This window comes from Ochotona princeps, chromosome 1 (assembly GCF_030435755.1).
Source record: "Ochotona princeps isolate mOchPri1 chromosome 1, mOchPri1.hap1, whole genome shotgun sequence".
Taxonomy (NCBI): Eukaryota; Metazoa; Chordata; class Mammalia; order Lagomorpha; family Ochotonidae; genus Ochotona; species Ochotona princeps.
The window spans coordinates 28,299,564-28,325,284 of record NC_080832.1 but is presented as its reverse complement, the minus strand read 5'-3'; the positions used below and the strand labels follow the sequence as shown (position 1 = coordinate 28,325,284).

General features: G+C 37.6%; 1 protein-coding gene across 1 annotated transcript in view; it reads right to left on the bottom strand.

The window, feature by feature from the left end:
• Window positions 1–25,721, bottom strand: part of AHI1 (Abelson helper integration site 1) — a 193,350-nt gene that overhangs the window by 78,114 nt on the left and 89,515 nt on the right. The window contains exon 20 of the mRNA XM_012927595.2: window positions 23,608–23,755. Coding sequence (XP_012783049.2) covers window positions 23,608–23,755 — 148 coding nt within the window. The remainder of the gene's footprint in view (window positions 1–23,607; window positions 23,756–25,721) is intronic.

Sequence of the window (25,721 nt, the reverse complement as noted above, 5' to 3'; positions counted from 1 at the left end):
CACTCCCCAAGTGAGCCGCAACGGGCCAGTGCGCGCCGATCCGAAGCCAGGAACCTGTAACCTCCTCCAGGTCTCCCACGCGGGTGCAGGGTCCCAAAGCCTTGGGCCGTCCTCGACTGCTTTCCCAGGCCACAGGCAGGGAGCTGGGTGGGAAGTGGAGCTGCCGGGATTAGAACCGGCGCCCATATGATCCCGGGGCATTCAAGGCAAGGACTTTAGCCGCTAGGCCACGCCGCCGGGCCCAACTGCTGCATTTCTTAAGTAAACCAAAGTAAGCACTTTTATTGTAGATATATCCAATGATTATTAACATTTTTATTTTATTTATTTATTTATTTATTTTTTTTAAAGATTTTATTATTTTTGGAAAGCCGGATATACAGAGAGGAGGAGAGACAGAGAGGAAGATCTTCCGTCCGATGATTCACTCCCCAAGTGAGCCGCAACGGGCCGGTGCGCGCCAATCCGATGCCGGGAACCTGGAACCTCTTCTGGGTCTCCCACGCGGGTGCAGGGCCCCAAAGCTTTGGGCCGTCCTCGACTGCTTTCCCAGGCCACAAGCAGGGAGCTGGATGGGAAGTGGAGCTGCCGGGATTAGAACCGGCGCCCATATGGGATCCCGGGGCATTCAAGGCAAGGACTTTAGCCACTAGGCCACGCTGCCGGGCCCAACTGCTGCATTTCTTAAGTAAACCAAAGTAAGCACTTTTATTGTAGATATATCCAATGATTATTAACATTTTTATTTTTAAAAAACCTCCTTCAAATATCAATATAATTTCATTATGTTTCACCTATCAGATTTTTCCAAAAATTATAAAAATGAATCATTTGTATAAAAATGAATAATTTAAAATCCTGTAATTATTATACCATGTTATCAATCCACCAAATCGAAATTATTTGTCAAGCTGAACCATAAATTACAAAAAAATAATACTTTTGGCTTGTGGGAAGTGTACAGTGTTTCAGAAACTCTTCCTTATCAGTTATCCACTGATATAAATCTCCAACAATCAAATGAGCAGGAAGGAAAGTTTCATAGTAATATAATTTTAACCTCCATTTAGATTGTTTTAAAAATATTACTAAGATGTTTATGCAATGTTACAATGGTGCTTTCCGGTGGTCACAATTTAGTTTCAATTTGTACCTATGTAGCTCAGTAACATGAAGGGTAGTTTTACTATAATTATTCCTGAAAAGAAAAATAAAATCCTAGGTTTAATGAATGAACACAGTATGACTTAGAACACTAAATATTATCATGCAAACTTGTCTACTTCATGTATTTATTCACCAAGAAATTATGCATTAGATTTCTTTAACAATCTTTTTCACTTTAACTCAAAAATGTCATGACTTGCTGGTGGTGTCAATAAATTCCAAACTATATTACTAGAGAATGGGAGGGAAATAAAGTGATAATTGCATTCTATATAGAAAGCAGTTTCCTCAGATTAAGCCTCTAAAAAAATCTTCAGGGCAGGTGTTGTAACACAGCAGGTTAAGTGACAGCTTGGGACACCTGCATTCCATATCAGAGTGCCTGCTTCCAGCTCCATACTGACTTGCATCCTGATGAGGCAACAGATACAGCTCTTACACTTGGGTCCCTGCCACCCATGTGGGAACCCGATGGAGTTTCTGATTGCTGGTTTTGACATAGAGCTGCTGTGGGTATTTGGAGAGTCAACCACTGGGTGAAAGATCTCTCTCCTTTTTCTTGTTCTTCCTTTCAATTAAATTAAAAGTAAGCATTAAAAAAAGTTTCTCTTCTACACTATTTAACACTTTGTCAGTTACAATCTTTTTTTCTTGAATTCCAACAGAACTCACTCAAGTCAATTTGTTGTATCACTCCAGGATCTTCAACTCTAAACATGTCAACATAAGAGCCAAATGCTTCAACAAACAATTCTGAAATTTAGAAAGTTATATGATTGGACTGGACTGCTCAAAGCAATCAGAGATACACAATCCAGAGGTTGCCTGGTTATTTTCCTTTTCAGGGTGGGCAGTCAAGGGCAGGGAGAAACAAATGAAGTAACATGCTGATTGACAGCCACAGCTGCAACACACACACACACACACACACAGGCATCCTTCAGTTTTTAAAAATCACTGCAGATGAACTGTGGGGATCTACTGCTCATGATGCTATCCATGATTTCGGGAAGTTCTTCCTCCTTGTTCCTTCTTAGTCCCCGTCTTCCCTCCCAAACAGTTCCATGTAAGCCATGGCTCAGGTTTAAAAGGAAGAGAGTCTCACTACTTGGGTTTGTTTGTTTATTATTTTGCTTTTATTTTCATTAGCTAGGTGGCACATATTGCTCCTTGCTACTATGATAAGCTGAGTCCTGGGGCAGTGCTTTTGGTTAAACCGGCATCTCTGTTCTTTGATTTTTTTAGCTGGCTCCCTGAACAGTAATTCCTTGGAAGCCAGAGAGCTCCTTACCGGCCTGTGCCTGTGGCTTTCATTTTGCTTCTCAAGGGACTTCCCAGGAACTCCATTCTTTCCAACACTGGTGGGAGACAGACACTACATGGAGCACAGTTCCACTGTGGCTGCACAAGAGCTGCAGATGGATCATTAGATGGCTTCTGACATGCTTCAATATAACTTAACTTCAGAGGTCCCTGTAAGGCCACAGCTACATTTGCATATACGTTAATATCCCATTAAATTAGCAAATGGCATTGACGGTTTTCTGGTCCTTGGGGGGATGATCTGGTAGTTATGTGTTGTGAATATAATTTTCAACATCGGGATCCTCTATTAGGATACTGTCCTTGTGCAGTTGGCTTAATACAGGAAGTCCAGCTCCACATGGTAGACTGGTCCTCAGTTGTGCTGCTGGACCAAAGAGAAGTCTGCTTATCCTCTACACCTACTGCACAGCTATCTTTCAAGTCTTCATTATCTTTTTTTTTTCATATATATTTGTTTTACTTATTTGGAAGGCACAGTGACAAAGAGGAGGAGCGACATAGAGATCGTCTATGGACTGATTCACTCCAGTTGGAAAGGAAGTGAAACAGCCAGGACTTAAACTGGTACTCTGATAAAGATTATTGGCATCACAGGCAGCAGCTTCTCCAGCTGTGCCACAATGTGGCTCCTGCAGGGACTCTCACATCAAATATCTTATCCCCAAAATGAATTTACTTCCACTTGTTCAGTTCCCAAATACTCCAGTGTCAGAAACTCAACCTGGCTCTCCCAAATAGCTGGTAATGCCCAAACTGCTTGACTCATCACTTGCTGCCTCCTGAGCTGTGTATCAGTAGGAAGCTGGAATCTGGAGCAGAGCTGGAACCCAGATATGCTAATACAGGATGCAGGCATCCCAAGGGGCATCTTAGCTGCTGCTCCCGGGGATTCTTGACGAACTTTCAGGTAAAGAGGGAAAATTTGAGGCATAAGTCAAGTTTTGTTGTTGGAAGCTGTGCTTCAGCAGGTAAAGCACAGGATTTGGGATTCTGCCATCTTCCTGTTGCCTTCAACATGTGAAGTGTTCTCCTATCTGCCATAATCCCCTTCTGTTCATGCACAAAAAGTGAGAAACTCCTTTGGAAGCTGAGTTTGCTGCTGAAACCCTGTTGCTGTAGTTTGTGACAAAGTTTCTTGAACTAGACCCATTCTGTGGATCTCCTTCCATGGCAAGTGACAAAGATTCTTGTTATGAGTCTTCTGGACCACTGGCTGGCCTAAAATGATTCTTCACCAGAATAATAGTTTCTGGTGTTCTTGAAGGGTTGACACCTATTGACAACAGCTGTGTTTGTTTTGTAAGAGCCTGATGAATTAAAGCCACACACAAAACTACCACTGGGAAAGGGAGTGGTGTTTCAAAGTAATGTACAGGGATAGGAGACTGAGAACTGTTGGCAGGAATTACACATAGGCTACATAAAGACTGGTGAGCTTTACAGTGCTTTAAATGGGTTGATTATTCACAGTAGAGGGTCTTTAAAAAGTTAATGGGAAAATGCGTATTATGAAAAAATGTGTATGTACTTAAAAACTTTTTGTCCAAACTGAAGTAGCCTTGTACCAGAATCCATGAACTATTCTTAACAAAAAATGCAAGGATAGCTCTGATTCTTTTCAGGTACGTTTTGCGCAGGACTGTTTTAATTTTGCTAAAGTATTAAAAAGCTTTCTCAGCATCTATGTGTGACTGGAAAGTGATATGCAAGTTACTATTGTGTGCAGGATCACAGCCTATTATTTTGGGGTAGTTTTGAGTTTTGAACAAAGTTTTCACTTCCTCTACTGACTGTTTCAGGAATGTAAGAATCAGAAATATAATGCTTACAACTTGATCTTATCTTCTTATCAACCTGTACCCTTGGAGTAGTGTGAATTCTCACAGCTTCTGCATTTTCTTAGGTCTCCAGAAATTGCTACAGTGCCTTTTGCAGAAACATCACTCGGACTTGGTGGTCCCAGAATCATTTCCCTAGCTGATTCCCAATGCCTGCAGTATTTCCTATAGTCTTATAAGCTGAAGAATACATTATTTCATACTTCTTTATCAGTGTCTTCTGAAAGCTATGTACTACCCGCAGGGCACTATCCTGATGTGGCTGCTGCTTCTCTATGCTTGGAGCTTTCAGTTCCAAGAGTTACTAGGATGGCATTAGGATATCTGGGATGGCAAGAAATTTCATATGCTGTCACTGGCTATCAGAAACAGAAATGCCATGCCACGTAATCCTTTAAAGATGTCATGAGCTTTAGGAAATGCTGGGAGCACACAGCATGGAAGCGTAGGACTGGTGGGCTCAGGTGCCAATTCTACAGCATATCTGGCTTAGAAAGTCACATGGTGATGCTAACTGCTGATACCTCTATATATTCCTGCCCTCCTCAGAGCAGGATAAGATGATCACATTCAAAAAAGTAATTTTAAGTAGAAAAAGTAAAAATAACTTAAAAAACGTCCACTAAATATCACCTCAAACTCTGCATCCTCAAGCTTATACAATTACACGGAAAAAAATATTTTATGGTTCAACTTTAGAGTAAGACAGTATGGAAAACTGGAATTCTAAAAAGTGGATTTAGTTTTAGTTTTAAATCTAGATTGTATATGAAAGAAATACAATTTGGAAATACAACCATACATGTTCATTCAAATTTGAAGTCAACAATATACAACAGAAAGGAACTTGCTTAAAGAAAAAAGTTCCAAATCTCTATTTTAAATTAATTTGATAATATATATACTCTGTGGGAAGTATAAAATAAAGATACAAGTGTTTGTATTTATATTTCAAATTATACATATATTTATTCACTGTATTGATTGCACAGTTATACATTCTAGTTGAAATGTCTATGTTACCATGGAACATTTTAAAAATTAAATTAGCTCCAAATAAATCTGAAAAGAAAAAATATTTATGAAAAAATCAGTTAATGAGAAATGAAGAAAATAAATTTAAAAAAATCAATGTCAGTAATATGCTATTTGATATTCCAGTGACAATCTCTGCTTTCAAAGCTGAGACTGCTGACAGTATATTTACTGATACAGCTGTGTTTAGACTAATCACCTTGTTATTCCACTGAATTTTGATTCCTTTCTTTTCCCTTTTTGTGTTATTTACAAAGACCAAAATATACTTATTATGCCATTTCAGTTCCCTTGGCTTTATAGCTATATCTTTGAAAAATATTTTCAAGTGTTCAATCTATAAATTAATTTATTATTGTATATCCTAAATTAGAGAATTCAAGAACAACATGAACACCTTAAAAAGAGTACAGCTTCATTTATTTTACTACCCTGTGTGCTACTGCTGTTTTCTATTTTATTTCAACAAAAGTATGTAGGAATATACTGTTAGGACTTGAACTTGTACCCCATGTCACTGGCCATAGTACAATGCCGACTTGGAATATGCTTTGTTTTTGTCACAGCTGAGACAACATATCTGGCCACAAATGGTGAGTTGATAAACCAAACCAGTAACTGTCGTAAAGAAACTTACAACCTAAGGACCAGCAAATAAACTACAACTGTTAGTGACACTGATGTTGATGGCAGAATGACATTAAACATAAAATAAAAATCAACTTTTAAACTGAGAAATTGTAGAGAACAAAGAATTGGCCAACATTTTTTAAAGCTTTTAAGAATTTTAAGATAGGGCTTGGCACCGTGGCCGAGCAGCTAAAATCCTTGCCTTGAACACGCCGGGATCCTATACGGGTGCCAGTTCTAATCCCAGCAGCTCCACTTCCCATCCAGCTCCCTGCTCGTGGCCTGGGAAAGCAGTTGAGGATGGCCCAAAGCCTTGAGATGCTGTACCCACGTGGGAGACCTGAAGGAGGTTCCTGGCTCCTGGCTTTGGTTCGGCGCAGTTCTGGCCGTTGCAGTCACTTGGGGAGTGAATCATCAGACGGAAGATCTTCCTCTCTGTCTCTCCTCGTCACTGTGTATCTGACTTTGCAAAAAAATAAAATAAATCTTTATTAAAAAAAGATTTTTAAAATAGTTAATGAAAAACAAAGATAACCCAATTTTAAGGGAAACCAATCATGACTTTCAGAAATCAAATCAGGAACCAGTATTGTGGCTTAGCATGCGAAGCCACTACAGCCTGGTATGCTCTGTTCCCGACGGGTACCAGTGCATGACCCATTTGCTCCACTTCTGATCAAGCTATCTGGAGAGAGAAGCAGCTGATGGAAGACTGATTAGAAAGTAAGTAACATTCTTGAGGGGATGCAACTAATGAACAATAGTTCTAGGGCCAAAACTCTTGCAGTTAAGTTGTAAACCCTTAAGACTTGCTTATTTATTTTTCTAGCCTCTGTGGCTGATTCTGTTCACTTTTACACCTGATGTGCCTAACCCAAAGGCTCAAAAAACGCAACCTTCCAAGCGTTTTCTCAAATATTGGTGAAATTAATGTATTCTCCTATGCTAAGTCGATCCTACTCACATGCTACAGAACAGTGTCAAGAGAGAAGATCAGTCAGCAGACTGCCTGACTCAATATTCTGAGACTTTCTTCCAGAATATAAATTTACTGCTTCCTTTGAGAACATTCCTATACTTACTATAAAACTGAAATGCATAATCTTCCAAGTTTTCCACAAAGTATCACACTCTACAGAAGATAATAAAAGAGACTTTATGCTCCTTGGAAGACATTCTTCATATTACATTGTGTTCACTGCCAAATCATGACATTTTCCCCTGACCCATTTACTTGAATAACATGAGTAGCAGAATCACATTTTAAAGTTTCCTGAATCTTTACCCACTGCCAACTCAGGACCGTGATCAAAGGAAGAGAGAAGAATGATTATTCTGCAAAACAGAAACAGGCAAGAATATGGAACAGTTCCACAACTAGGACAGATATTGAGTAATCTCTCCCGTCACCAACAGACGGTCATGTGCTCTCCACTAACCATACAGGACCGTGCCAGGAGAAGCTCCCTCTCCCTCGCACCACACCCTTTTAAAATGAGTTGTTTGTTTCAGGCAACAGTATACCTACGCATCCCACACGAGTTCTGAAGTTCCTGTGAATCTCTGAACAGGACAGACAGAAGACAGGCATCAATTACCTGAGACTAAGAAAGAAAATGAAGCAAAATTTATGATATTCCAGGGGAATAAAGCTGTAGGAAGCATGGATCTTTTCTGCTAAGCTTAGCATAAAGTTGTCTGCAATGAGATCACAAGTTCTTTCTAGGAACTGGAAAAGAAAGGGCCAGCATTGCACTGCAGCAGGTTAAACCAGTACTTGTGATACTGAAACTGGGCATTTCACCTGAGTGCCTGCTGGAGTCTTGGCACTCAGGTCTGGATCAGCAGTTCTGATGCAGGTCCCTACTAATGTGCCTTGGGAAGGAGGGAGGACGGCCTGCCCACATGGGGACCTGGATGGAACTGCTTCCTCTCAGCACTGGCCTAGTGTAGTCTGGGTTGTTGTCATTTGGGAAGTGAACCAGCAGATGATGACCCCTTTCTGTTTATGGCTCCCTTTCAATTTAAAAAAAAAGGTTGAAAAAAACCTGAAAAAGAAGTAAAACTATGTTTCTCAGAAAATATAATAGAGAGTTCAAAAGAATCAGTGTTAAAATTAAATAACCAGTAACAGAACAATCAGAAATGCAGCAAGATATAAAATTTAATATACAAAATGCAAACATGGCAGGGTGCACTGTAGGCTAATTTTCTGATTGCAAGGGCCAGGATCCCATACGCGTATCAGTTCACGTCCTGGCTGCTCCACTTACATCAAGTTCTCTGCCTGTGGTCTAGGAAAGCAGCAGAGAACAGCCCAAGGCACTGAGTCCCTGCACTACACAGGAGGCCAACAAGAGGCTCCTGTCGTCCAGCTTCAGATTAGCTCGGCTCTGGCCACTGTGGTCATCTGGGCAGTGAATTGTCAGATGGAAGCTCTTTCCCTCTCAGTCTCTTCTGTCTCTAAAAATCTGCCTTTCAAATAAAAAATTTCTTTTAAAAATTTAATATATAAAATCAATATCCTTTACCTATTCAAACTAGAAGTTAGATATAATGGAAAAGACATCCCCACTACTAAGAGCAAAAGGTAAAATATGTGAATAAATATAAGAAAAAATGTGTATGGGCACCGGTTCTAATCCCGGCAGCTCCACTTCCCATCTAGCTCCCTGCTTGTGGCCTGGGAAAGCAGTTGAGAAGAAAAAATGTGTAAACATTGTGAAGAAAACATTTCAAACTTCTGAAAGATAAATGTGTAATCTTGAACAAGTGAAAAGACATTATTTTTTTTCTTGAGAAGACAATATAATATCATGTAAGTGTCAATTCTCTTCATTAAAGTAGGAAACTAATGAACTTGCATGCAAAAGATTTCATTTGAGCAACAGACAAGGTTTAGTCTAAAATTCATCTATAATAGCATCCAAGAGGACTGAAAGCTCCCGAGGAAATAGAAGAGCAACTACTTGAAATAAACATACTCAACATATGCTGTAATGTATATATAAGATATTATAGGTACTAAAATAATAATGTACCATTGCTGATGCATGAATAGACATGGATCAATAAATTAAAATGTTTAGAAAAGATCCACATATGTATTGGTACATGAAGAGTTTTTTTAAACACATGGTATTAGGTTCATTAGTTGGACATTTGGAAAAATGAATTAGATTCATAATCAAGAATTGAATAACACATAGATCTGCCTACTGAAAAGCCCTAGAAGCAATTATTTGCTATTAACAATGAGTATTGTGAGTCCCAGAGCTAAGTTCCTAAGTTCCATTATCCATAATAGCATCAGAGCTTCCTGGAGAAGGTAGGTCAACCTACGACATCAAGTTAGTGCTCAAGGGCTAATGCATTCATATCAGAGCACACGAGGATAAGCATAAATGTTTTTTTTCCTGCCAAATTGGCAATATAAGCAACAAAAGAAAATGATACAAAAAGTATTAACATTTTGGAAGAAAAAAAATCTGTAATATCGAGAAGGAAAGGAAGAATAATGAAACTCTCGCTGACTGCAGAATAACAGCCAATAAATACAGAAGGGCTGATGGCATTAGGAAATTTCCATTCTGCATCCCCTTCCCATTACTGCAACTAATTAAAGATCATCAATTGATGCTGAAACCGTACAGTGAACTGGGGAACAGGATGTTCACATGATTTCCAAGTATCACCCCATAGATTACTCAGCAAAGAAAAAGGAAACATTTTTATCTTTACAATGGAGATATCTAGTGAACACTACCTTAATCAAGAACTAAACTTCTCAACACTAGTCGTTGAACAGCTAACATATAACACCTGGTATGACACCAAAAAACTCACATTATCAAATGCTGAAAAAGTTCAACCTGAATGAGATACCAGTGAGATAGGAAACCCAAAACACTGAACATTTTATAAGAGAATCAGCCCAAACTCTAAAAAGTCAATGTCATAAAAAAAGAGCTAACTCTAGACCATTAACTGAAATTAAACGAGACTGAAACCTAAACTAGATGCTGCATGAAACAAACAAGCAGTTACATTGCTGGATACATTTTAACACATTAAGAAAATCTGAACATGAATTTTATCAGATGATGCTATGTTATCTATAATTTTCTTAGAATTGATAAGAGCACTATGATTATATGGGAGAGTACCCTTATTTTCAGCATAAATACAATGAAGCTTTCAGAACGAAGAAGGAATTGTTGTAAATTTAGATGTTTTATTTTACTTCTCATATTTGGAGGAAGAATATTAAGATTTAATGATCACATAGTAAGAATGCAAATCTTCAGAAGTTTTGAACACTGCAAAATCTTACAAACAAAGCAGGATAAAGTTCTAAGTTCTTACTGAAAAACTTTTTCATCAAATAGGCAAATGAACCAACAAATTACCCCTTACACAACTCCAGAATTATTACACAATTTCCCAAAAATAGCAAAAACTTAAATTGATGTCTGAATAATAACTATTAATCATCTTTTACATATTTACTGAAAAATAACTTTCTGGGAAAACTATTATCCCCAGTCAGAAGTGTGAGCTGCTTACAGTTTTCTATCATTAGTTTTTCATCCTTTACAATTAGAAAAAATACTTATCAAGGGACAACTTGATACCCTAACTCTGGAGCTACTCTGTATTTCCTTGCAACTGGTGCAGGCAATTACTAGACCTGTGACCTTGGGTAAGCCATTTGTGCACTCATTCCTACTGGGCAGATCTACCAAGCTATGCCAATTCTTTATTTTTTTTTAAGATTTTATTTATTTTTATTGGAAAGGCGGATATACAGAGAGGAGGAGAGACAGAAAGGAAGATCTTCTATCCGATGATTCACTCCCCAAGTGAGCGCAATGGCCAGTGCTGCGCCAATTCGAAGCCAGGAACCTGTAACCTCCTCCAGGTCTCCCACACAGGTGCAGGGTCCCAAGGCTTTGGGCCGTCCTCAACTGATTTCCCAGGCCACAAGTAGGGAGCTGGATGGGAAGTGGAGCTGCCGGGATTAGAACCGGTGCCCATATGGGATCCTGGTGCGTTCAGGGCGAGGACTTTAGCTGCTAGGCTGCGCCGCAGGGCCCCTGTGCCAATTCTTAATGATTGTACTATTTATCTCAAATACTAGCGGAAAATTAAGTTCACTGGTTCATTAAGTCTATAAGGTTAGCTGACCTTTAATTTATTTTTAAACTACCAAATAATTTGACTTTTAACTAAGAATCAAATAAATATTATTATATTGTCTATCTTAAAAGCTACTAAGAATTGCAAGCAATTTTTAGCATTTGATAAATTTCCTCAGGAGATGCTCACAGGGGACTGTTAAGTCTATCCAAAACACATGCTCTGTGACATGCTCTAGATGTCCAATCTGAGGACAGCCAGGTATATTTCTATCACAGCCTGTCATCTATATTGGCAAGGTCAATAAACTTTGATTTTGTGTTTAGTCCTTAAATTAAAACTCAGTATCTATCACTAACATAGGCATTAATGATTTTAACAATGTTATAATACTTTGAAAGGTCATAGATATCTGCTTAAGTACAGAAAGGATAATGTGAATATATTATAACATGTTTCCTGTATATTATAACAAGTTTCCTGTATCTGCTTGATTCCTCACTGCCTTCTGGGTAGCAAGCATCCATCCCCAATAGTTCTTAGTGTTTCGTTGCTTCTCATTCAACAGTCTCTTCCAGCTAATATAATTAACTTTTACCTTGCAAATCGCATGCATATGCCAATGGTTCTTGTCATCTATTCTCTCCTCACTCCCTCTACTTTAACAACCCTGACCTTTACTGTTGTTCAAAATGGACAGGTGGATTCCTGCTTCAGTATCTTCATTATGGATGTTGCTCTACTTGGGACAAAGTAAGTACTGACCAGGTACTTACTGAATGGATGAGGATTTGGCATTTCTGGCACAGGTATGTGAATGAATGAAACTTCCTTTATAAATGAAAAGAGTCAAACAACCAGTAAAATGACAAAGTTGAAACAAAAAAGGATTTAATGATAAAAGGTTTTGTTGTTGTACTGCCTTACGGTTTTGAGAATGTGGGAATGTTAGACACATTTTCTCAGGTCAATTAATAAAAGATATAATTTAAATTCTGAGGAGAGATTTTAAATTTAAACCAAGAAAAGACATGAATTAGAAGTTTTCTATAAAGTAAGGAAAGTATGCTACTTTTTTCCCTGTACATTTTATGGACCTGACAAATCTTATTAGACACTACTGCATTTACGACAGTTTTTTTAAAAACATTTATTTATTTTTATTGTAAAGGCAGATTTACAGAGAGATGGAGAGACAGAAAGATCTTCCATCTGCTGATACACTCCCAAAGTGGCTGCAATAGTCGGAGCTAAGCCAATAGGAAGCCAGGAGCCAGGAACTTCTTCCTGGTCTCAGACACAGGTACAGGGTCCAGGGCCTTTGCAATGCTCTACTGCCTTCCCCCAGACCACAAGCAGACAGCTGGATGTGAAGTGGAGCAGCTGGAACTTGAACCAATAACCATATGGGATCTAGGCTCATGCAAGGCAAGGATTTAGCCACTGAGCCATTGCACCAGGTCTTATAAATAGATTTAATATTAGTCTTTAGAATGTTTAACTTTCAACTGTTAAATCCTGGCTTCAAACTGAAGATTAAAAAGACTAAAATGACTTTGTGTATCAATGTTATTATTACTATTTAAAGGGGAAAGGGAAACAGAAGGAGCTTTACCCACCCAAGAATCTGCTGATTTTGAGTTGACCAGAACAAAAGAACCTGCTCATTTTCTACTTTTCTCAAGCTATTTAATGACCATGATACAAAAGACTTGATTTCTTTCAAAAGACATTAATATGAAGTAAATTGGGATGCTTTATTCCTCAGAATATTCAAACACCCTTGGAGGGCAGAGTTGAAAATACCTGTAGCTATTATATGACTTGTTAGCCTGTAAAACACACATAACAAAATTTAGACCCCTAATTGTTTTATTTATTCAGATGTTTTTATTTGAAAGGTACAATTAAAAAAGGAGAAAGAGGGAGAGAAAGAGAGAGAGAGAGACTTCTTCCATTCCCCAAATGGCCACAGTGAGCAGAACAGGGCTAGCCTGCTCGAAGCTAGGGGCTTCTTCGGGGTTTCCCACTCGGGTTCCATAGCCAAAGGACTTGGGTTTAACCTCTGCTATTTTCCCAGGCCATAAAGCAGGGTGCTGGATTTGAACTGGAGTACCTAAGACTTGAATAGCACTCAAGTGGGATAGTGGTATGGAAGAGGGCAGGGTGGCCCCCAGATTCCTAGTTGTAAACTTTCATTTAGAGAACTCCTGAATAGACAGGATTGTTGCATGTTATATAGGCAACACAGATTTCTAAACCAGGCCATATAACTAGGTGCATTTCATGAGGATAACATATCTAATTGGATTACTCCTTTCTCTATAGTGCTAAACAGTGATGCATGGTGTCTCCTGTTGAACTCACTACCACTGCATTAAAACCACTACCTGTTTGCCTCCTGGCCTCCGAAAGCAGACCGAGAGGATTTGCCAGACACCTCCTGCCCAATCCTCTCAGGGTTGGCCAGTGCCCCTGTCACTGGGCAGACTCTCCCAGAGCATGATGAATTACATAGATTAATTCTTGAAACCATATTTAAAAAATTTTTTAAAACCAAGTAATAACTCTTACTAGATAGAGAACCTCTAGTAAAATACAGTATTTCCAGTTCTGTCCAAAAAGGATGGACGCTATCAAAGAAACTTTTTGATTTTCACTACTTAAAGAAATTATAGTTGAATGTTTTTCAGATGGGAAAGTCGAGAAAAAGTGCAAACTGCCTTAAGTTAGAACATTAGAACCATGCTCCACTTCTTACTTACTGAAGCACTTATCATATAAAAACCTCTCAAAATTTTTTTTAGAAAAATGACCAGTCACTCCATTTAGTCATTTGTCAGTTTCCGTATTTCTCATCAACTGTGCTCTCAGACTTGCATGCAAGTTGCTGACTAAGAACAACACAAGGTGATTCTCTATATTTTCATTCACTTTCATTCAAGGAAAAAGCTTCCTGAAAACCTGCATTTGAAATTCTGGAAAATACAAATCAACATTATCTAGAGGTCTCTATCATTACCAGAAGGTCTGGTTCCTAAGGTTAATTTCCATTGATGACACTTTCAATAACTGATAGATATTCATTTCCAGAAAACAGTACCAGTAAATTACATGATATCACGCAGCTTGTTCACTATACAGACCAAACTGACTAAACCACAAAATGCAAAAGTATGCACTTGACTTCTCTAAGGGAAACCTTGGTGCTATTCCGAGCACAGGGTTAAGCGCAATGTAACCTAAATGGGCAAGAGAAAATGAAAACTTAATTTAGGTAGCCCTTTCTTCTGAATTGTCAAGGTCCAACTCTGAATATCCTGGGCTTTCAGTGGAAAGAAGCTAAAATGCTCTTAAAAGAAGATACTTCTTACCACAGATATAATTGGAAAAGTTAATTTGAGAATAAGGATTTAAAAGGAAAAACCAATGATCACCTTTATAATAGAAAATACAGTATTTCCTTCCCATCCCAGTCTAGTGGTCTATACCAAGGGAGGAAGGGCTGCTGCTTTGTTATAATTAGCGCCTACAAAATTTGTAAATAAAAATCATTACCACCTTAAAAATTCATCACTTTTCATAGACTAACAGAATACAACAGCTGAAATAGAAATGAGTGTAAAGTATGTGGGAAATGTCAATACTTAAGTGGAATGTATGAATGGCTGATTTAAAGGAATAAAACCTGACCATTGATTTTAAACTAAAATAAAAATATTTTATTATGTAATCTATATTGAATATAAAGGTATGTATTCATGATTTATAATATCGAAAAATTAAAAAGCCATCTGGCTTAAAATTACAGAATACTCATTTTCTTCAAAAGCATGTATTAAGCTTGTTATCAGAAAAAATATGGAAAATATTTTTAAAATTTATGTATCTGGAAACGTGCCCTATAATCCTATCAATCATTATCTCAAAAGTCTACATGGTGTTAATTTCAGTTTGAGATGATTAAAATAGTAAAATATATTTTATGGTTAACAGTAAACTACATGTTGTCTTCATCTCAAACCATAAAAACCAACAATGAAGTTATTTTGTCAAAAATAATTCAGCGAGTTTGTAAGCAGCCTTCTCGTCTTGCCTGTTGTCACATGAACTCTTCCTTTACTCCTTACCCTTGAGTACCTTGTTTCCTCTCAGCTTCCTTTCTCTTGGAGACTAAGCAGCAAGTTTCTCTCACCATGCTGCATATGAGGTTCTTAGAAAGCACATAAAACCTACTTAAGAGTTGCATGATAAAAATCACTTTTGTCATAGAAATATTTTAATCAGTGTACCCAAAGGTGGGATTCTGAATTAATATGTAAGTACCAGAGGAATGCAGACATTTACTGAATTGACTTCTACTAGTGCTTTCTAAAAGTTAGTGGGAAATCAGATACACTTAAAAGGATTTAATGGCTGGAATAGCTCTGAATACAGTCATAAAGATTAAACTGTTAACTTCTGCATTATGTCAAAGATACCTTGGCATTTATTAAAAGCTTTCACTTGTAGTAAACACTTTCTTACCCTTTATTTTAAAATGACAGGTCACTATGATAAAATAAACTTCCAAAAGTTGTTGCAAAACAAACAATCTGGCTGTAAACTTAGGTGTTTCTAACCCCTTGCTTAAGCACTAAAGGAATCTCATCTAATGGCTTAAGAATGAAACTCTTACAGCATTTTTCAAATCAATCAATATCACTTACTAATAACAACTTCAAAATCATGATTGAGTACCATAAACTCTCTAACAATTAAAAAAACGATAATCAGCTCATTAGGCTGTCTAACTTTTCTGGAAAACTTACGTAGAGATGGATTTTATAGATCTGTCTCATATGTGATGGCCACATGTGATTTTACAATGTTAAAATAATTAAAATATTTTGTTTAGTTCTTAGGTCACCTTAGCCACATTTCAGCTATTTAACAGCCACACAAGGCTAGAGACTTCGGTAATGGGTGACGTGCATGTAGAGCTGGAGAAATGAGGTCTTGGTTTGAAAATAAACACTTGAGAATCACTACCATAAAGGTTTTATTTAAAGCCATGAGATAGCCAGTGAAAATATACAGGGAGTAAAAGAGTAGCAAATCGCAATGGAACAATCTAATAAACATGGTAGAAAAGAGGAAACATCAGCAAAGGAGAATGAAGAGGAGTGACTAATGAGATAAGAGGAAAGCCAGAAGTCTGATATCCCAGAAATCATGCAGTAAGAAGTGACCAAATGTGTCAAATGCTGCGGATAGGTCAAGTGAGATAAAGACAGAAAGTTGACCATTCAAATTAGGCATGTGAAAGTCTCTCGTGAGCTTGAAAATAACAGATTAGAGATTTCAACACATTTGTAGAAGAGGAAAAGTGATTAGAGAAATCTGTAAAACATTATGGGGGAGTGGAAAGAGGAGTAGATAGAGATGGTAAATTCTGTAGACACAGAATCAGCACAGCTGGTAGCAGGCAAAGCAAAATGACATCCACGAGAAGATAATTGAAGATTCACCTGTAAAACACAAAGGCCAAACAAGGTTGCAAAGCCCAGGATATGGAGTCTTCTCAGCATTTAAACACAGGCAAGAAGAAACAAAGGGAGTGGGATTGTCTCTAAAAGTGATACTCCTATGGAACAAACTAATTTAGGAAGAGTGAAAACTTTGAGAGTGGGAATATTGCCTTGTATTTTTTTTTCCATTTTCGCCATCAGCCTGACATCAGCCTGACATCAGCCTGCCTGTTCACTCTAAATATAAGATGCAAATTAATTCTTCCTTGCCACCTATGCTAAATTCTCCATAGCTACTGTGTTCAGTGAACAAAACAATGAGATTATATAGCTGTTCCCACAATAGAATAAGGGAACCATATTTGCACCCAATTCTTTACATTTAAAAACAGGAAGGAACACCAGACTTGTAAAGAAAAATCATTGTCATCACATAAAAACACAGGGTACTACTAACAGATTTTTTTAAAAAAGAGAAAACAGACGAAACATTATCAATTTAGAGAATCAATTTTAAATGGAGACGACAGAGAGTAAAAGGACAATAGTGAATTAATAGGGATTTAGAATAATAAGAGGACTATAAGACAGATGATCCAAAAATGACAGACAGTTTCCAACTGAAAGAGTATGTTGCTGGCACCAGAAAGGAGAGAGAGGACAGCACAGACACATCTTTCAAAAACTCAAGTTCACTCACAGCAATAATTTGCAGGACATTGTATCTGGCTAGGCTGATGTCAGGAGTCAGGAGCCAGGAATTTAATTTGGGTACCCCATGAGGATGCAGGGGCCCAAGCATTTTGGGCCATCTTTTACTACTTTCCCAGTCTCATTAGCAGAAAGCTGGATTGGAGGTGGAGCAGCTAAAACACAAACTCTTGCCAATACAGGATTCTGTCATGGCAGACAGTGGCTTTATTCACCTTACCACTATGCTGCCCCCCAAATTACTTCACTTAAATTGTTTTTTGGCATTTTTCAAAAAAAGTTTACAGTTCATAGCCATAATTTGCCTCTGAGACTGGACAGTGTGGGAGACTCAGAGGAAGCTCCTGGTTCCTAGCTTTGGATTGGCTCAGCTCCAGTCATTGTGGCCATTTGGAGAGGATCTTTCTCTCCATCTCTCCTTCTCTCTGTAAATCTGCCTTTCCAATAAATATAAATGGATCTTTAAAAAAAAAAAAGAAGCACCTCCCGTATCTCACACTATTGATTCTCACAAGGATATCTGTCTGCAGGAAATGGATTAACTCAAAAGATTTTCTTTTTCTGTGACAGTGAATTAGTTCCTTTTTTATCTGTCTCCTACAAGACTGAAATCCTGGAATTTTCGAAGTTTGACATCAAAACTCAATAGAATGCTCTTTTTCAATTAATAGTTCGGAGTTCATTAAGTAATACTAACGGAAAGTTCTGCCAATTCTGAAGGGATGAGAAGGTTCTTTGAAGTTCATTTTACCTTACTTAAAACGGAAACCCCCTTTTACCATCAGCTGTGTTTACTGAGAGTCATTCTAATTTCTAATTTTTGCCAAAATGTTTTCGTCCTTTGAAATGCAAGAACAATCATGCTTCCAGTTTAGATGTAATCTCTTTTCCATAATGAGTTAGGATATCACTGTATCTCTGGTGAAATTATAACCTAGTATAAGTTTTGATTGCTCTATAAAAAATTAAAAGTTTAAGAAAGACTGAAATCTTGGGGACTGGCATGTTGCACAAAAAGTTAGGTGGTGACCTGAGATGCCAGCATCTTGTTCGGGCACCATTAGTGTCCTGGTTGCTCCACTTTCAATTCAGCTGCCCGTTAGTGAGCCTAGGAAAGCAGCTGAAGACTACTCAAGTGTTTGCAATCCTGCATGCATCCATGTGAGACACCTGAATGGAATTTCAGGCTCTTAATTTCTGCCTGTCCTAGTCCCGGCAGTTGTGGCCATTTGCGGAATCAGCCAGTGGTTGGAAGATGGATGGATTGATATCTTTCTGTGTTGTGTGTCTCTGTCCCTTCTTCTCGCTACAATTCTGCCTTTCAAGTAAATACAGTTTATAAATAAATCAATCTTCAATGAAAAAAAGGAAGAAAGAAATACCTAAACCTTGAACACCAACCAGCCAACCAACTAAAAACAAAACAAAAAACCAACCAAACAAAACAACTTGAAAGTTGACGCAAAACATAGCTCCTACTTTACAGAGCTGGTTAAGGGATTACAACTATAAGCATATACTTGTTAAAGAAATGCAAACTGATTGGAAAAAGGCAGCTTTTCAAACATGACTCAAGATGTAATAGCACAAGCACTAACTTGACAGACTGAAGTCATCTGAATGATTTTGTGATTTTACTTGATATACCATTGTTCAAATACAAACAAAGATGATACAAATACTGTACTGTTAACTGGAAGCACTAATTTCTTCCTGCCCCTCTCAGCAATTTCATCGCTGAATAATCTGTGCTTTAAAATCTAGCTCTTAAATAAAAATTTTGCATAGAATCTGTTGATTTAGAGACTAAACACCACAGAACTAAGTTTAAAACGTTGCAAACAACTGATAAATAATTATATTTAATGGTGTTAGTCCTCAGGAATTATGAAGTCCTTCCAGATACCTCAGTTTTAAAAACTACAGCTTTGGAGCTGGTACCATGGCAAAGTCAGTGAAGCCTCTGCCTGTTGTGCTGGTATGCCATCTGGGCACTATTACTCTTTCTAGAGAATAAAATGTACATTCCTCAGTATGGCAAGATTTGATCTCCAACTATCTTTGCAGACTCAATTTTCCCTAAACTTATTCATCTCACCATTTCCAGCTAAACCAGGACTTCGTCACTCCCTAGACTTCTCAAACTTTTCTTGAAGCTTTGCTAAAGAAAACACAATTTTTCAATGATACTTGTTAAAATGAGGGAAAGAAGACTTTACTCAAAGTTATCATCCTAGACATAGGGACCACTGCAACGGGATTTGTTGGTGGAGGAGAAAAATTGAGCTGAACTCCCAATGCATTATGGGAAGAAGGTAGTGGATGGAATGAAGCATTAAGAATGACTCCCAATTTCCCCTGAACAACTGGGTAAATGAAAGTTTAGAGTACTGGGATAAAAAAAAACTTGCATATTATATGGTAAGAGAAGTGAAGGTGGGAGGATTGGTTTTGGGGGAAAGGAATCAAGATTTCTTTCTGGATATGCCAAATCCAAGAAATTTCCTAGCTATTCTATCCCTCTGCATTCCTGTGACATAATGTTGTGTTTTTAGCAGTGACTACACTGTGACTTGATTTGTTGCATACTACCATCTCCTCAAACAGACTGTAAACTCCATGAAGGCAGAGACCAATATTTCCTATTACCATACTTAAAGAAAGGGCCTTCATGACACTAACCAGCACGTGAGTGAATCAGGTCTGGAGGAAGAATCTATGGGGGAGTGAATGGACTCACCCACGTGGAACAACGATTTCCATTGGCATGTGCAAAATCTGTGGCTGTGAATAGGACTGGTTGGGGAATAAAGGGGATGCCCCAGCTGGGTTGGGGTTCCCACTGGTGAGCGTGAGAGTTGGAATAGAGGCAGTGGTCTGGACTGGACATGGCTGCAGTCTCCCCTGGATGTGGACTGGGTCTGGGGAACGCCAGACTGGACTAGACTCTAGCACCCACTGGTACTCATGAGAGCCAGAGTGGGTGTAGAATAGGCTGGGCTAGCTCTCGGTTCCCATTAAACCACGTGAGAGCTGTGTCTGGGCATGGACCTGATGTGACTGGGCTGTAGCACCCAAAAGTAAGAACTGGATAGGGTATGGGTCAGTTGGGCAAGGGCACTGTCTCTGCCAGGACAAAAGGTAGAAAAAGTCAACCTGGGCCACTGGTGTGTGCACTGTCACTGGGAGGTGACCTGATAGAGGAGCTTGGGGAACTCCTTTGTTAGGATATAGTGCCTGAAGGAGAGCACAAGAACCAAGGCAAGGAACAACCCAAACCAGGTCAAGTTATAGGAGCTGCTGGCATACATATGTGTCAGGTCTAAGAACAGGCTAGTTCATAACATCCACTGGCAGATCTGAGAAACAAAACGGGGTGCAGGAGTGACCGTGTTGGGCTCCAAAACCAGGCAGTTTACACTGGGACTGAGACTGGGGGTTGGCTGGGCTGGGCTAGGCTGTAGCACCCACCAACAAGAGTCGGAAATGGGAGCAGGTTGGACTGAGCCAGGCTGAAGCACTCACTGGTGGATGCCAAGGTGAGATGAGCCAGGCCAGGCTGGGACAGTGGGTACCGGGTCTGTGAGCCCTGGGGGTAGAGGTCCGCCAGAGACTGGGTAATCTGGTCCAGGTCGTTGGGTCTGCCTGTGCGGTGGGTGCCAGATCTGTGTACCATAGCAGAGGAAGGAGAACAGAACCAATTGGACAAGTACCTCAACCAAATGATGACAGCAAATATTTGGGCAAATGTAGACTTTGAGGTAGACTCTGTCAGACAATGAACATTAGACCCTGGAGCCTTCCCATCCTGCTCAACTATATAAACATCATATTAAAAAATAGAAGAAAGGGCCTTACACAAAGTAATTACTTAAAATAATTTTAGAATGAATAAAAAGCAGCGTTCTAGAAACTATAGGGAATACAAACCAATGACAAAAGAAATACTTTACAACCTAGCAATCCCTATTTTCTAGAATGTATCTAAAATAATGTCAACAGAAATGTAAATGAATATTCAACTCACTTCAGAATCTAGTCTTCCAGTGTGTAAACCCAATCATATTTAATATACACATAAAACTAATTTCTGCATATTTCAAGGTTTTCAATATTTTATTCTTAAAAATGTATGTATTTTTTGTGTAATCTATCAGATTACAGTTGATTTGTATAATCAAGAATACTTAGTTATTTAGCTACTTTTAAAAGTGATCTGAACACTGAATAAAATCACACAGCTTACAAGACAAACTCACCAAATACAGAGCATTCTTTTATCTGCAAGGATGAAAAGACAGAAGCTGAAAGAAACTGCTTATGATTCTGCATTCACTTAGAAAAGAGGTTAGATCTAGGAACTAGTTCACCTCAATGCTGGTACAAGATATTTGCCACAAAACAAAACAAAATGATCCTGGCTTCTTAATTAAAAAAAAAAAAAGATTAATTTGCCCATTTGCAATGGGTCACATGTTCTGCTTCTCGAAACAGTGATGCATTTTCTAGGAAGGATATGCCTGAGAATGATTGTAAATGTTATAAAAACGTTACGGCTAAATGGCAATACCTCGGAGAGATTGTCCACACAGATGTGCATGCATAATATAAATAACTCATTAATGACTGACCTTGGCCATGGAAGCTAAAAAGAAATGGAGCCAATCCTGCATGTACTCGGGAAGCTGGTAGGACTTGCCTTTGTCATATCTAAGCTTTCGCTGTTTTCCCCTCTTCCCTTTTCAAAGGCCTTCCTATTCTTTCTGTTGTTCCTCTTTATAGAAAATGAAAAGGATTTATATCTGTCACCTATATCTTGTTGACTGATTTATGATATAAGATGCTACTTCAACGGATTGTCACCAATATATTAACTCTTTGCCTTCTAGGCCTTTAATTTGAAGATATAGCATGAAACGTTTATTCCCAGGGAATTTTAGGCCTCAGCAGAAAGATGTTAAGGATAGAGAGAGGCTCCTCCCTGCTTCCTAGTCATTAAAAGGACAGGGTATATAAAAAAAATCAAGTATCTATTTGAGTGCAAAGAATAAAAAAGTCCAAGGGGTTAGCATAGGTGCACCCGCCAAGGTGAATCATCGAGACAATCACTGCACCAAATTCTGGCAAATGTCTAGAACATGAAAAAGGAACTATTTCTAAGGATTACGACTATCAATCATTCAGTGATTTGAAATCAGAACTCAAAGTCTTTTTGAACCTAGCTTAGGCACATTTATTATATTTACAATATGTTGTGGTCATATAGCACTTTTGGCGTAACAAAATGTTTCTAGTTAACTTATTTCACTTGGATTTACACATAATGTAATCATCATTTCCAGTTCTCAAGTGGAGATTCTTATGTTCACCGGGTATAGGGATAATAAATAGCATAATTAGGGATGAATGACAAATTTCTGAATCCAAGTATTTTTTTCATTGTAATACCTTTTACCTTGGAAGATTAAAATAACTTGCACTTGCATATGTAAAGTCCATACACTTTTAATGTATAAAAGGGAAACTCCCCAAATTTCTATGTAAATTATGTTTACCTTTTCAAGAACGAGTTTCGGTTTCTTTGTTAAAGATAATTGCTTTGTTATTTGCAGATGTCCCATCTTAAATTCAGTGACAGAAAAAATACCGTCAAAAAATAAAGCTAATGAACATAAAAGGCCAGCTTCCTATAATGAAACATTTCTCACCTAGATCTCTTTGAGATCTTTTGGAAGATAGTATTCAAATTCATTTACAACAGTAACTAAAAATTTGCAATTGTACAGTTTGTATATTTCTGTAACTAGCTTTTTTGGTATATTTTATTAATTTGCCAACTTTGAGGCAATGTGATATTACCACAAGTTGCATCCTATTTCTGATGAAATGCCTTTTACCTTAACTTTCTTTAAAATGAAATATTAAAAAGGAATTATTCATGAAATAGATTTCCTTTATGCAGCTGAGAAACGAAAGGATTTTAAGTATTCTACATGTTTAAAACTTGAGTTTTGCTACCTAGATGTAGATTCAGAGTACCCACTGGTAAAGTCATGACAATCAAATGTACTATCAAAGTCACTTCTGTGATATCAAAGTAATAAAAAGATGTTACAATAGAAATTTGTCAGTCTTGAAAAGCGACCATTACACTGCTACGAGCTTTAATTCTGCAGAGAAGTAAATCATACTTGTTTTAAAAATCAGCACCTGAAAATTTAAGAGTAATGCAGAGGAAGAAAGGGCCTTACCGGAGTGAGGGAAACCAAAGTGCTGCAGGGTGTCCCGCGCGCCTGTGGCCAGAACGGCTGCCTGTCTGGCCAGCAGCTCGGACTGTTTAAACGTGGACTGCTGTGAGGAGGCTGGGGCTGGTGAGGTAAATGATAGGTTTTTGTTGACCTGTAATAGAAAAGGCAAATCAGAAACTACAGCGTAATTTCCTGAGTTACTGATGCAAAAGCAGAATGAGAAATCTGTGCTTGCCATTTAAAACCAGGACAAGGGATAGGTCAAAAAGAGGGGTCACATTAGATCTATTGAAGTTAACAAAACACAACTTTTTTTTTCAATCAAGGAAGGAATATAGGGGTGATGAGAGTATCAATGCTTGCCTCATGGAAATGGCAATTATTAATAGCATAAAACCTTACGTATGTATAGACAAACAAAAAAGTGAGTCTGATTGCTTTCAACTAAGAAAAAGTTAAAATGTTTCACACTCAAATTTCATATATTTTGATGAACCAGCAGAGGCTAGGTTTTTTTCCAGCGGCTGCAGAGAAAACACCTGTACTACTGTTGTTTATCTATGTTATGATGACATAGATAACACAGCTGTAACCTAACTTCCACATGAAATAGTTTCTGCTGTAACAAGAAACCTTAGGAGTACTTATAAACACAAGCAAAGTAATGACCAAGCAAAATTTCCACGAGTGAAACAATGTTTCATAAAGAAAAAAAAATCTATGATTGAGCACAGTGGTCTCACAGATATGAAAAGTATTACAAATATAATATTTTATAATATTTTAAAAATAGGTATTGCAGGAAAATAAGTAATGGTTCACCAAAATGGTCTGGAATGTATTCAGGAAAAAATTTAGTCTTTTCTCCATTAGTAAGAAATTATTATAGTTTCATCACTTCAAACAACCATGACAAATGAGATGCATTTTCTAAAAACTGAAGTCTGAATTTTTTCATGCACTGCAAAAATAGACTCTGAATTGACGATAAGTTACAATCATGGCATACACATACTTTGAGTGTAAAAAAATTTTTGTTTTTATTTTTGCTTTAAAAAGCTACACAGATTTCCACTGCATTAATAATAATTTTAAATTTTTCTTTAAATGTTCCATATAAAATGATACTGGTTAGTGTTATATGTTCTTTATCTAACTCATTATTTATAAGCTTCTTATTATAAATAGTGATAGGAAATGATATATCTTAGATTAAATTAATAGTCCTGTTGGAGCAGAGAGTATTAGCAAAATTAGTTAAAAAAAAAAGTTTACTGTGGTTATGCAACAAGGTAGAGGAGTCACCATGGGGGGAGGGTTTGGGGAGGGGAGGGGAGAATCCCAGTACCTATGAAACTATGTCACATAATACAATGTAATTAATAAAAAATAAAAAATAAATAAATAAATTAATTAATTTAAAAAAAATCTAAAAAAAAAAAGTTTAAAAAGTACCCATGCTGTTATGACATCAGTTCACACACACACTCACACAAATAACTTAAAAGTAGTTAGAAGGTGTCAAATACCGTGTCAGTGTTAACTCTTACCCAACTTTAAAATTCTATTAGGATCAATTATCAAGCATTAATCAAATTAGTGTTAATTGCACAAATACCTAAAAATATCAATGAAATTACTCAATGTGGTCCTTCTGTTTTTACCTTTCACTAGAGATAACAAAAATAATATCAATGCCTTGATAAGAATGTACTAAAGAAAATAAACTAGTATTACAAGGGGTTATTCACATGTTCCCCCATAAAGCACTACATAGCGCTAACCAAGGAATTATTCTAATATAATTTGTTAGGAAAGGAAAAATATAAGGTGGTATTTAAATATTAGTAACTAATATCATTAGAAGTAAACATGATTAGATGTACTTAATATAAGATGATGCTGCATTAATTTTTTTTGAGTTCTGCATTTTGAAACGAAAGTACTACCCACAAAAGGATGTCTTAACTATTTAATTTCAAATTCTTTTTAGAATCATTTATTCCATTTACTGTTTTTACCTGTGTGTTGAACATTTTCATCCTACTTTGAAAACTGAGAGCAAACAAACAGATGTTTGCTGGGGATACACATATATCCCTTCCTGCGCACTCGTA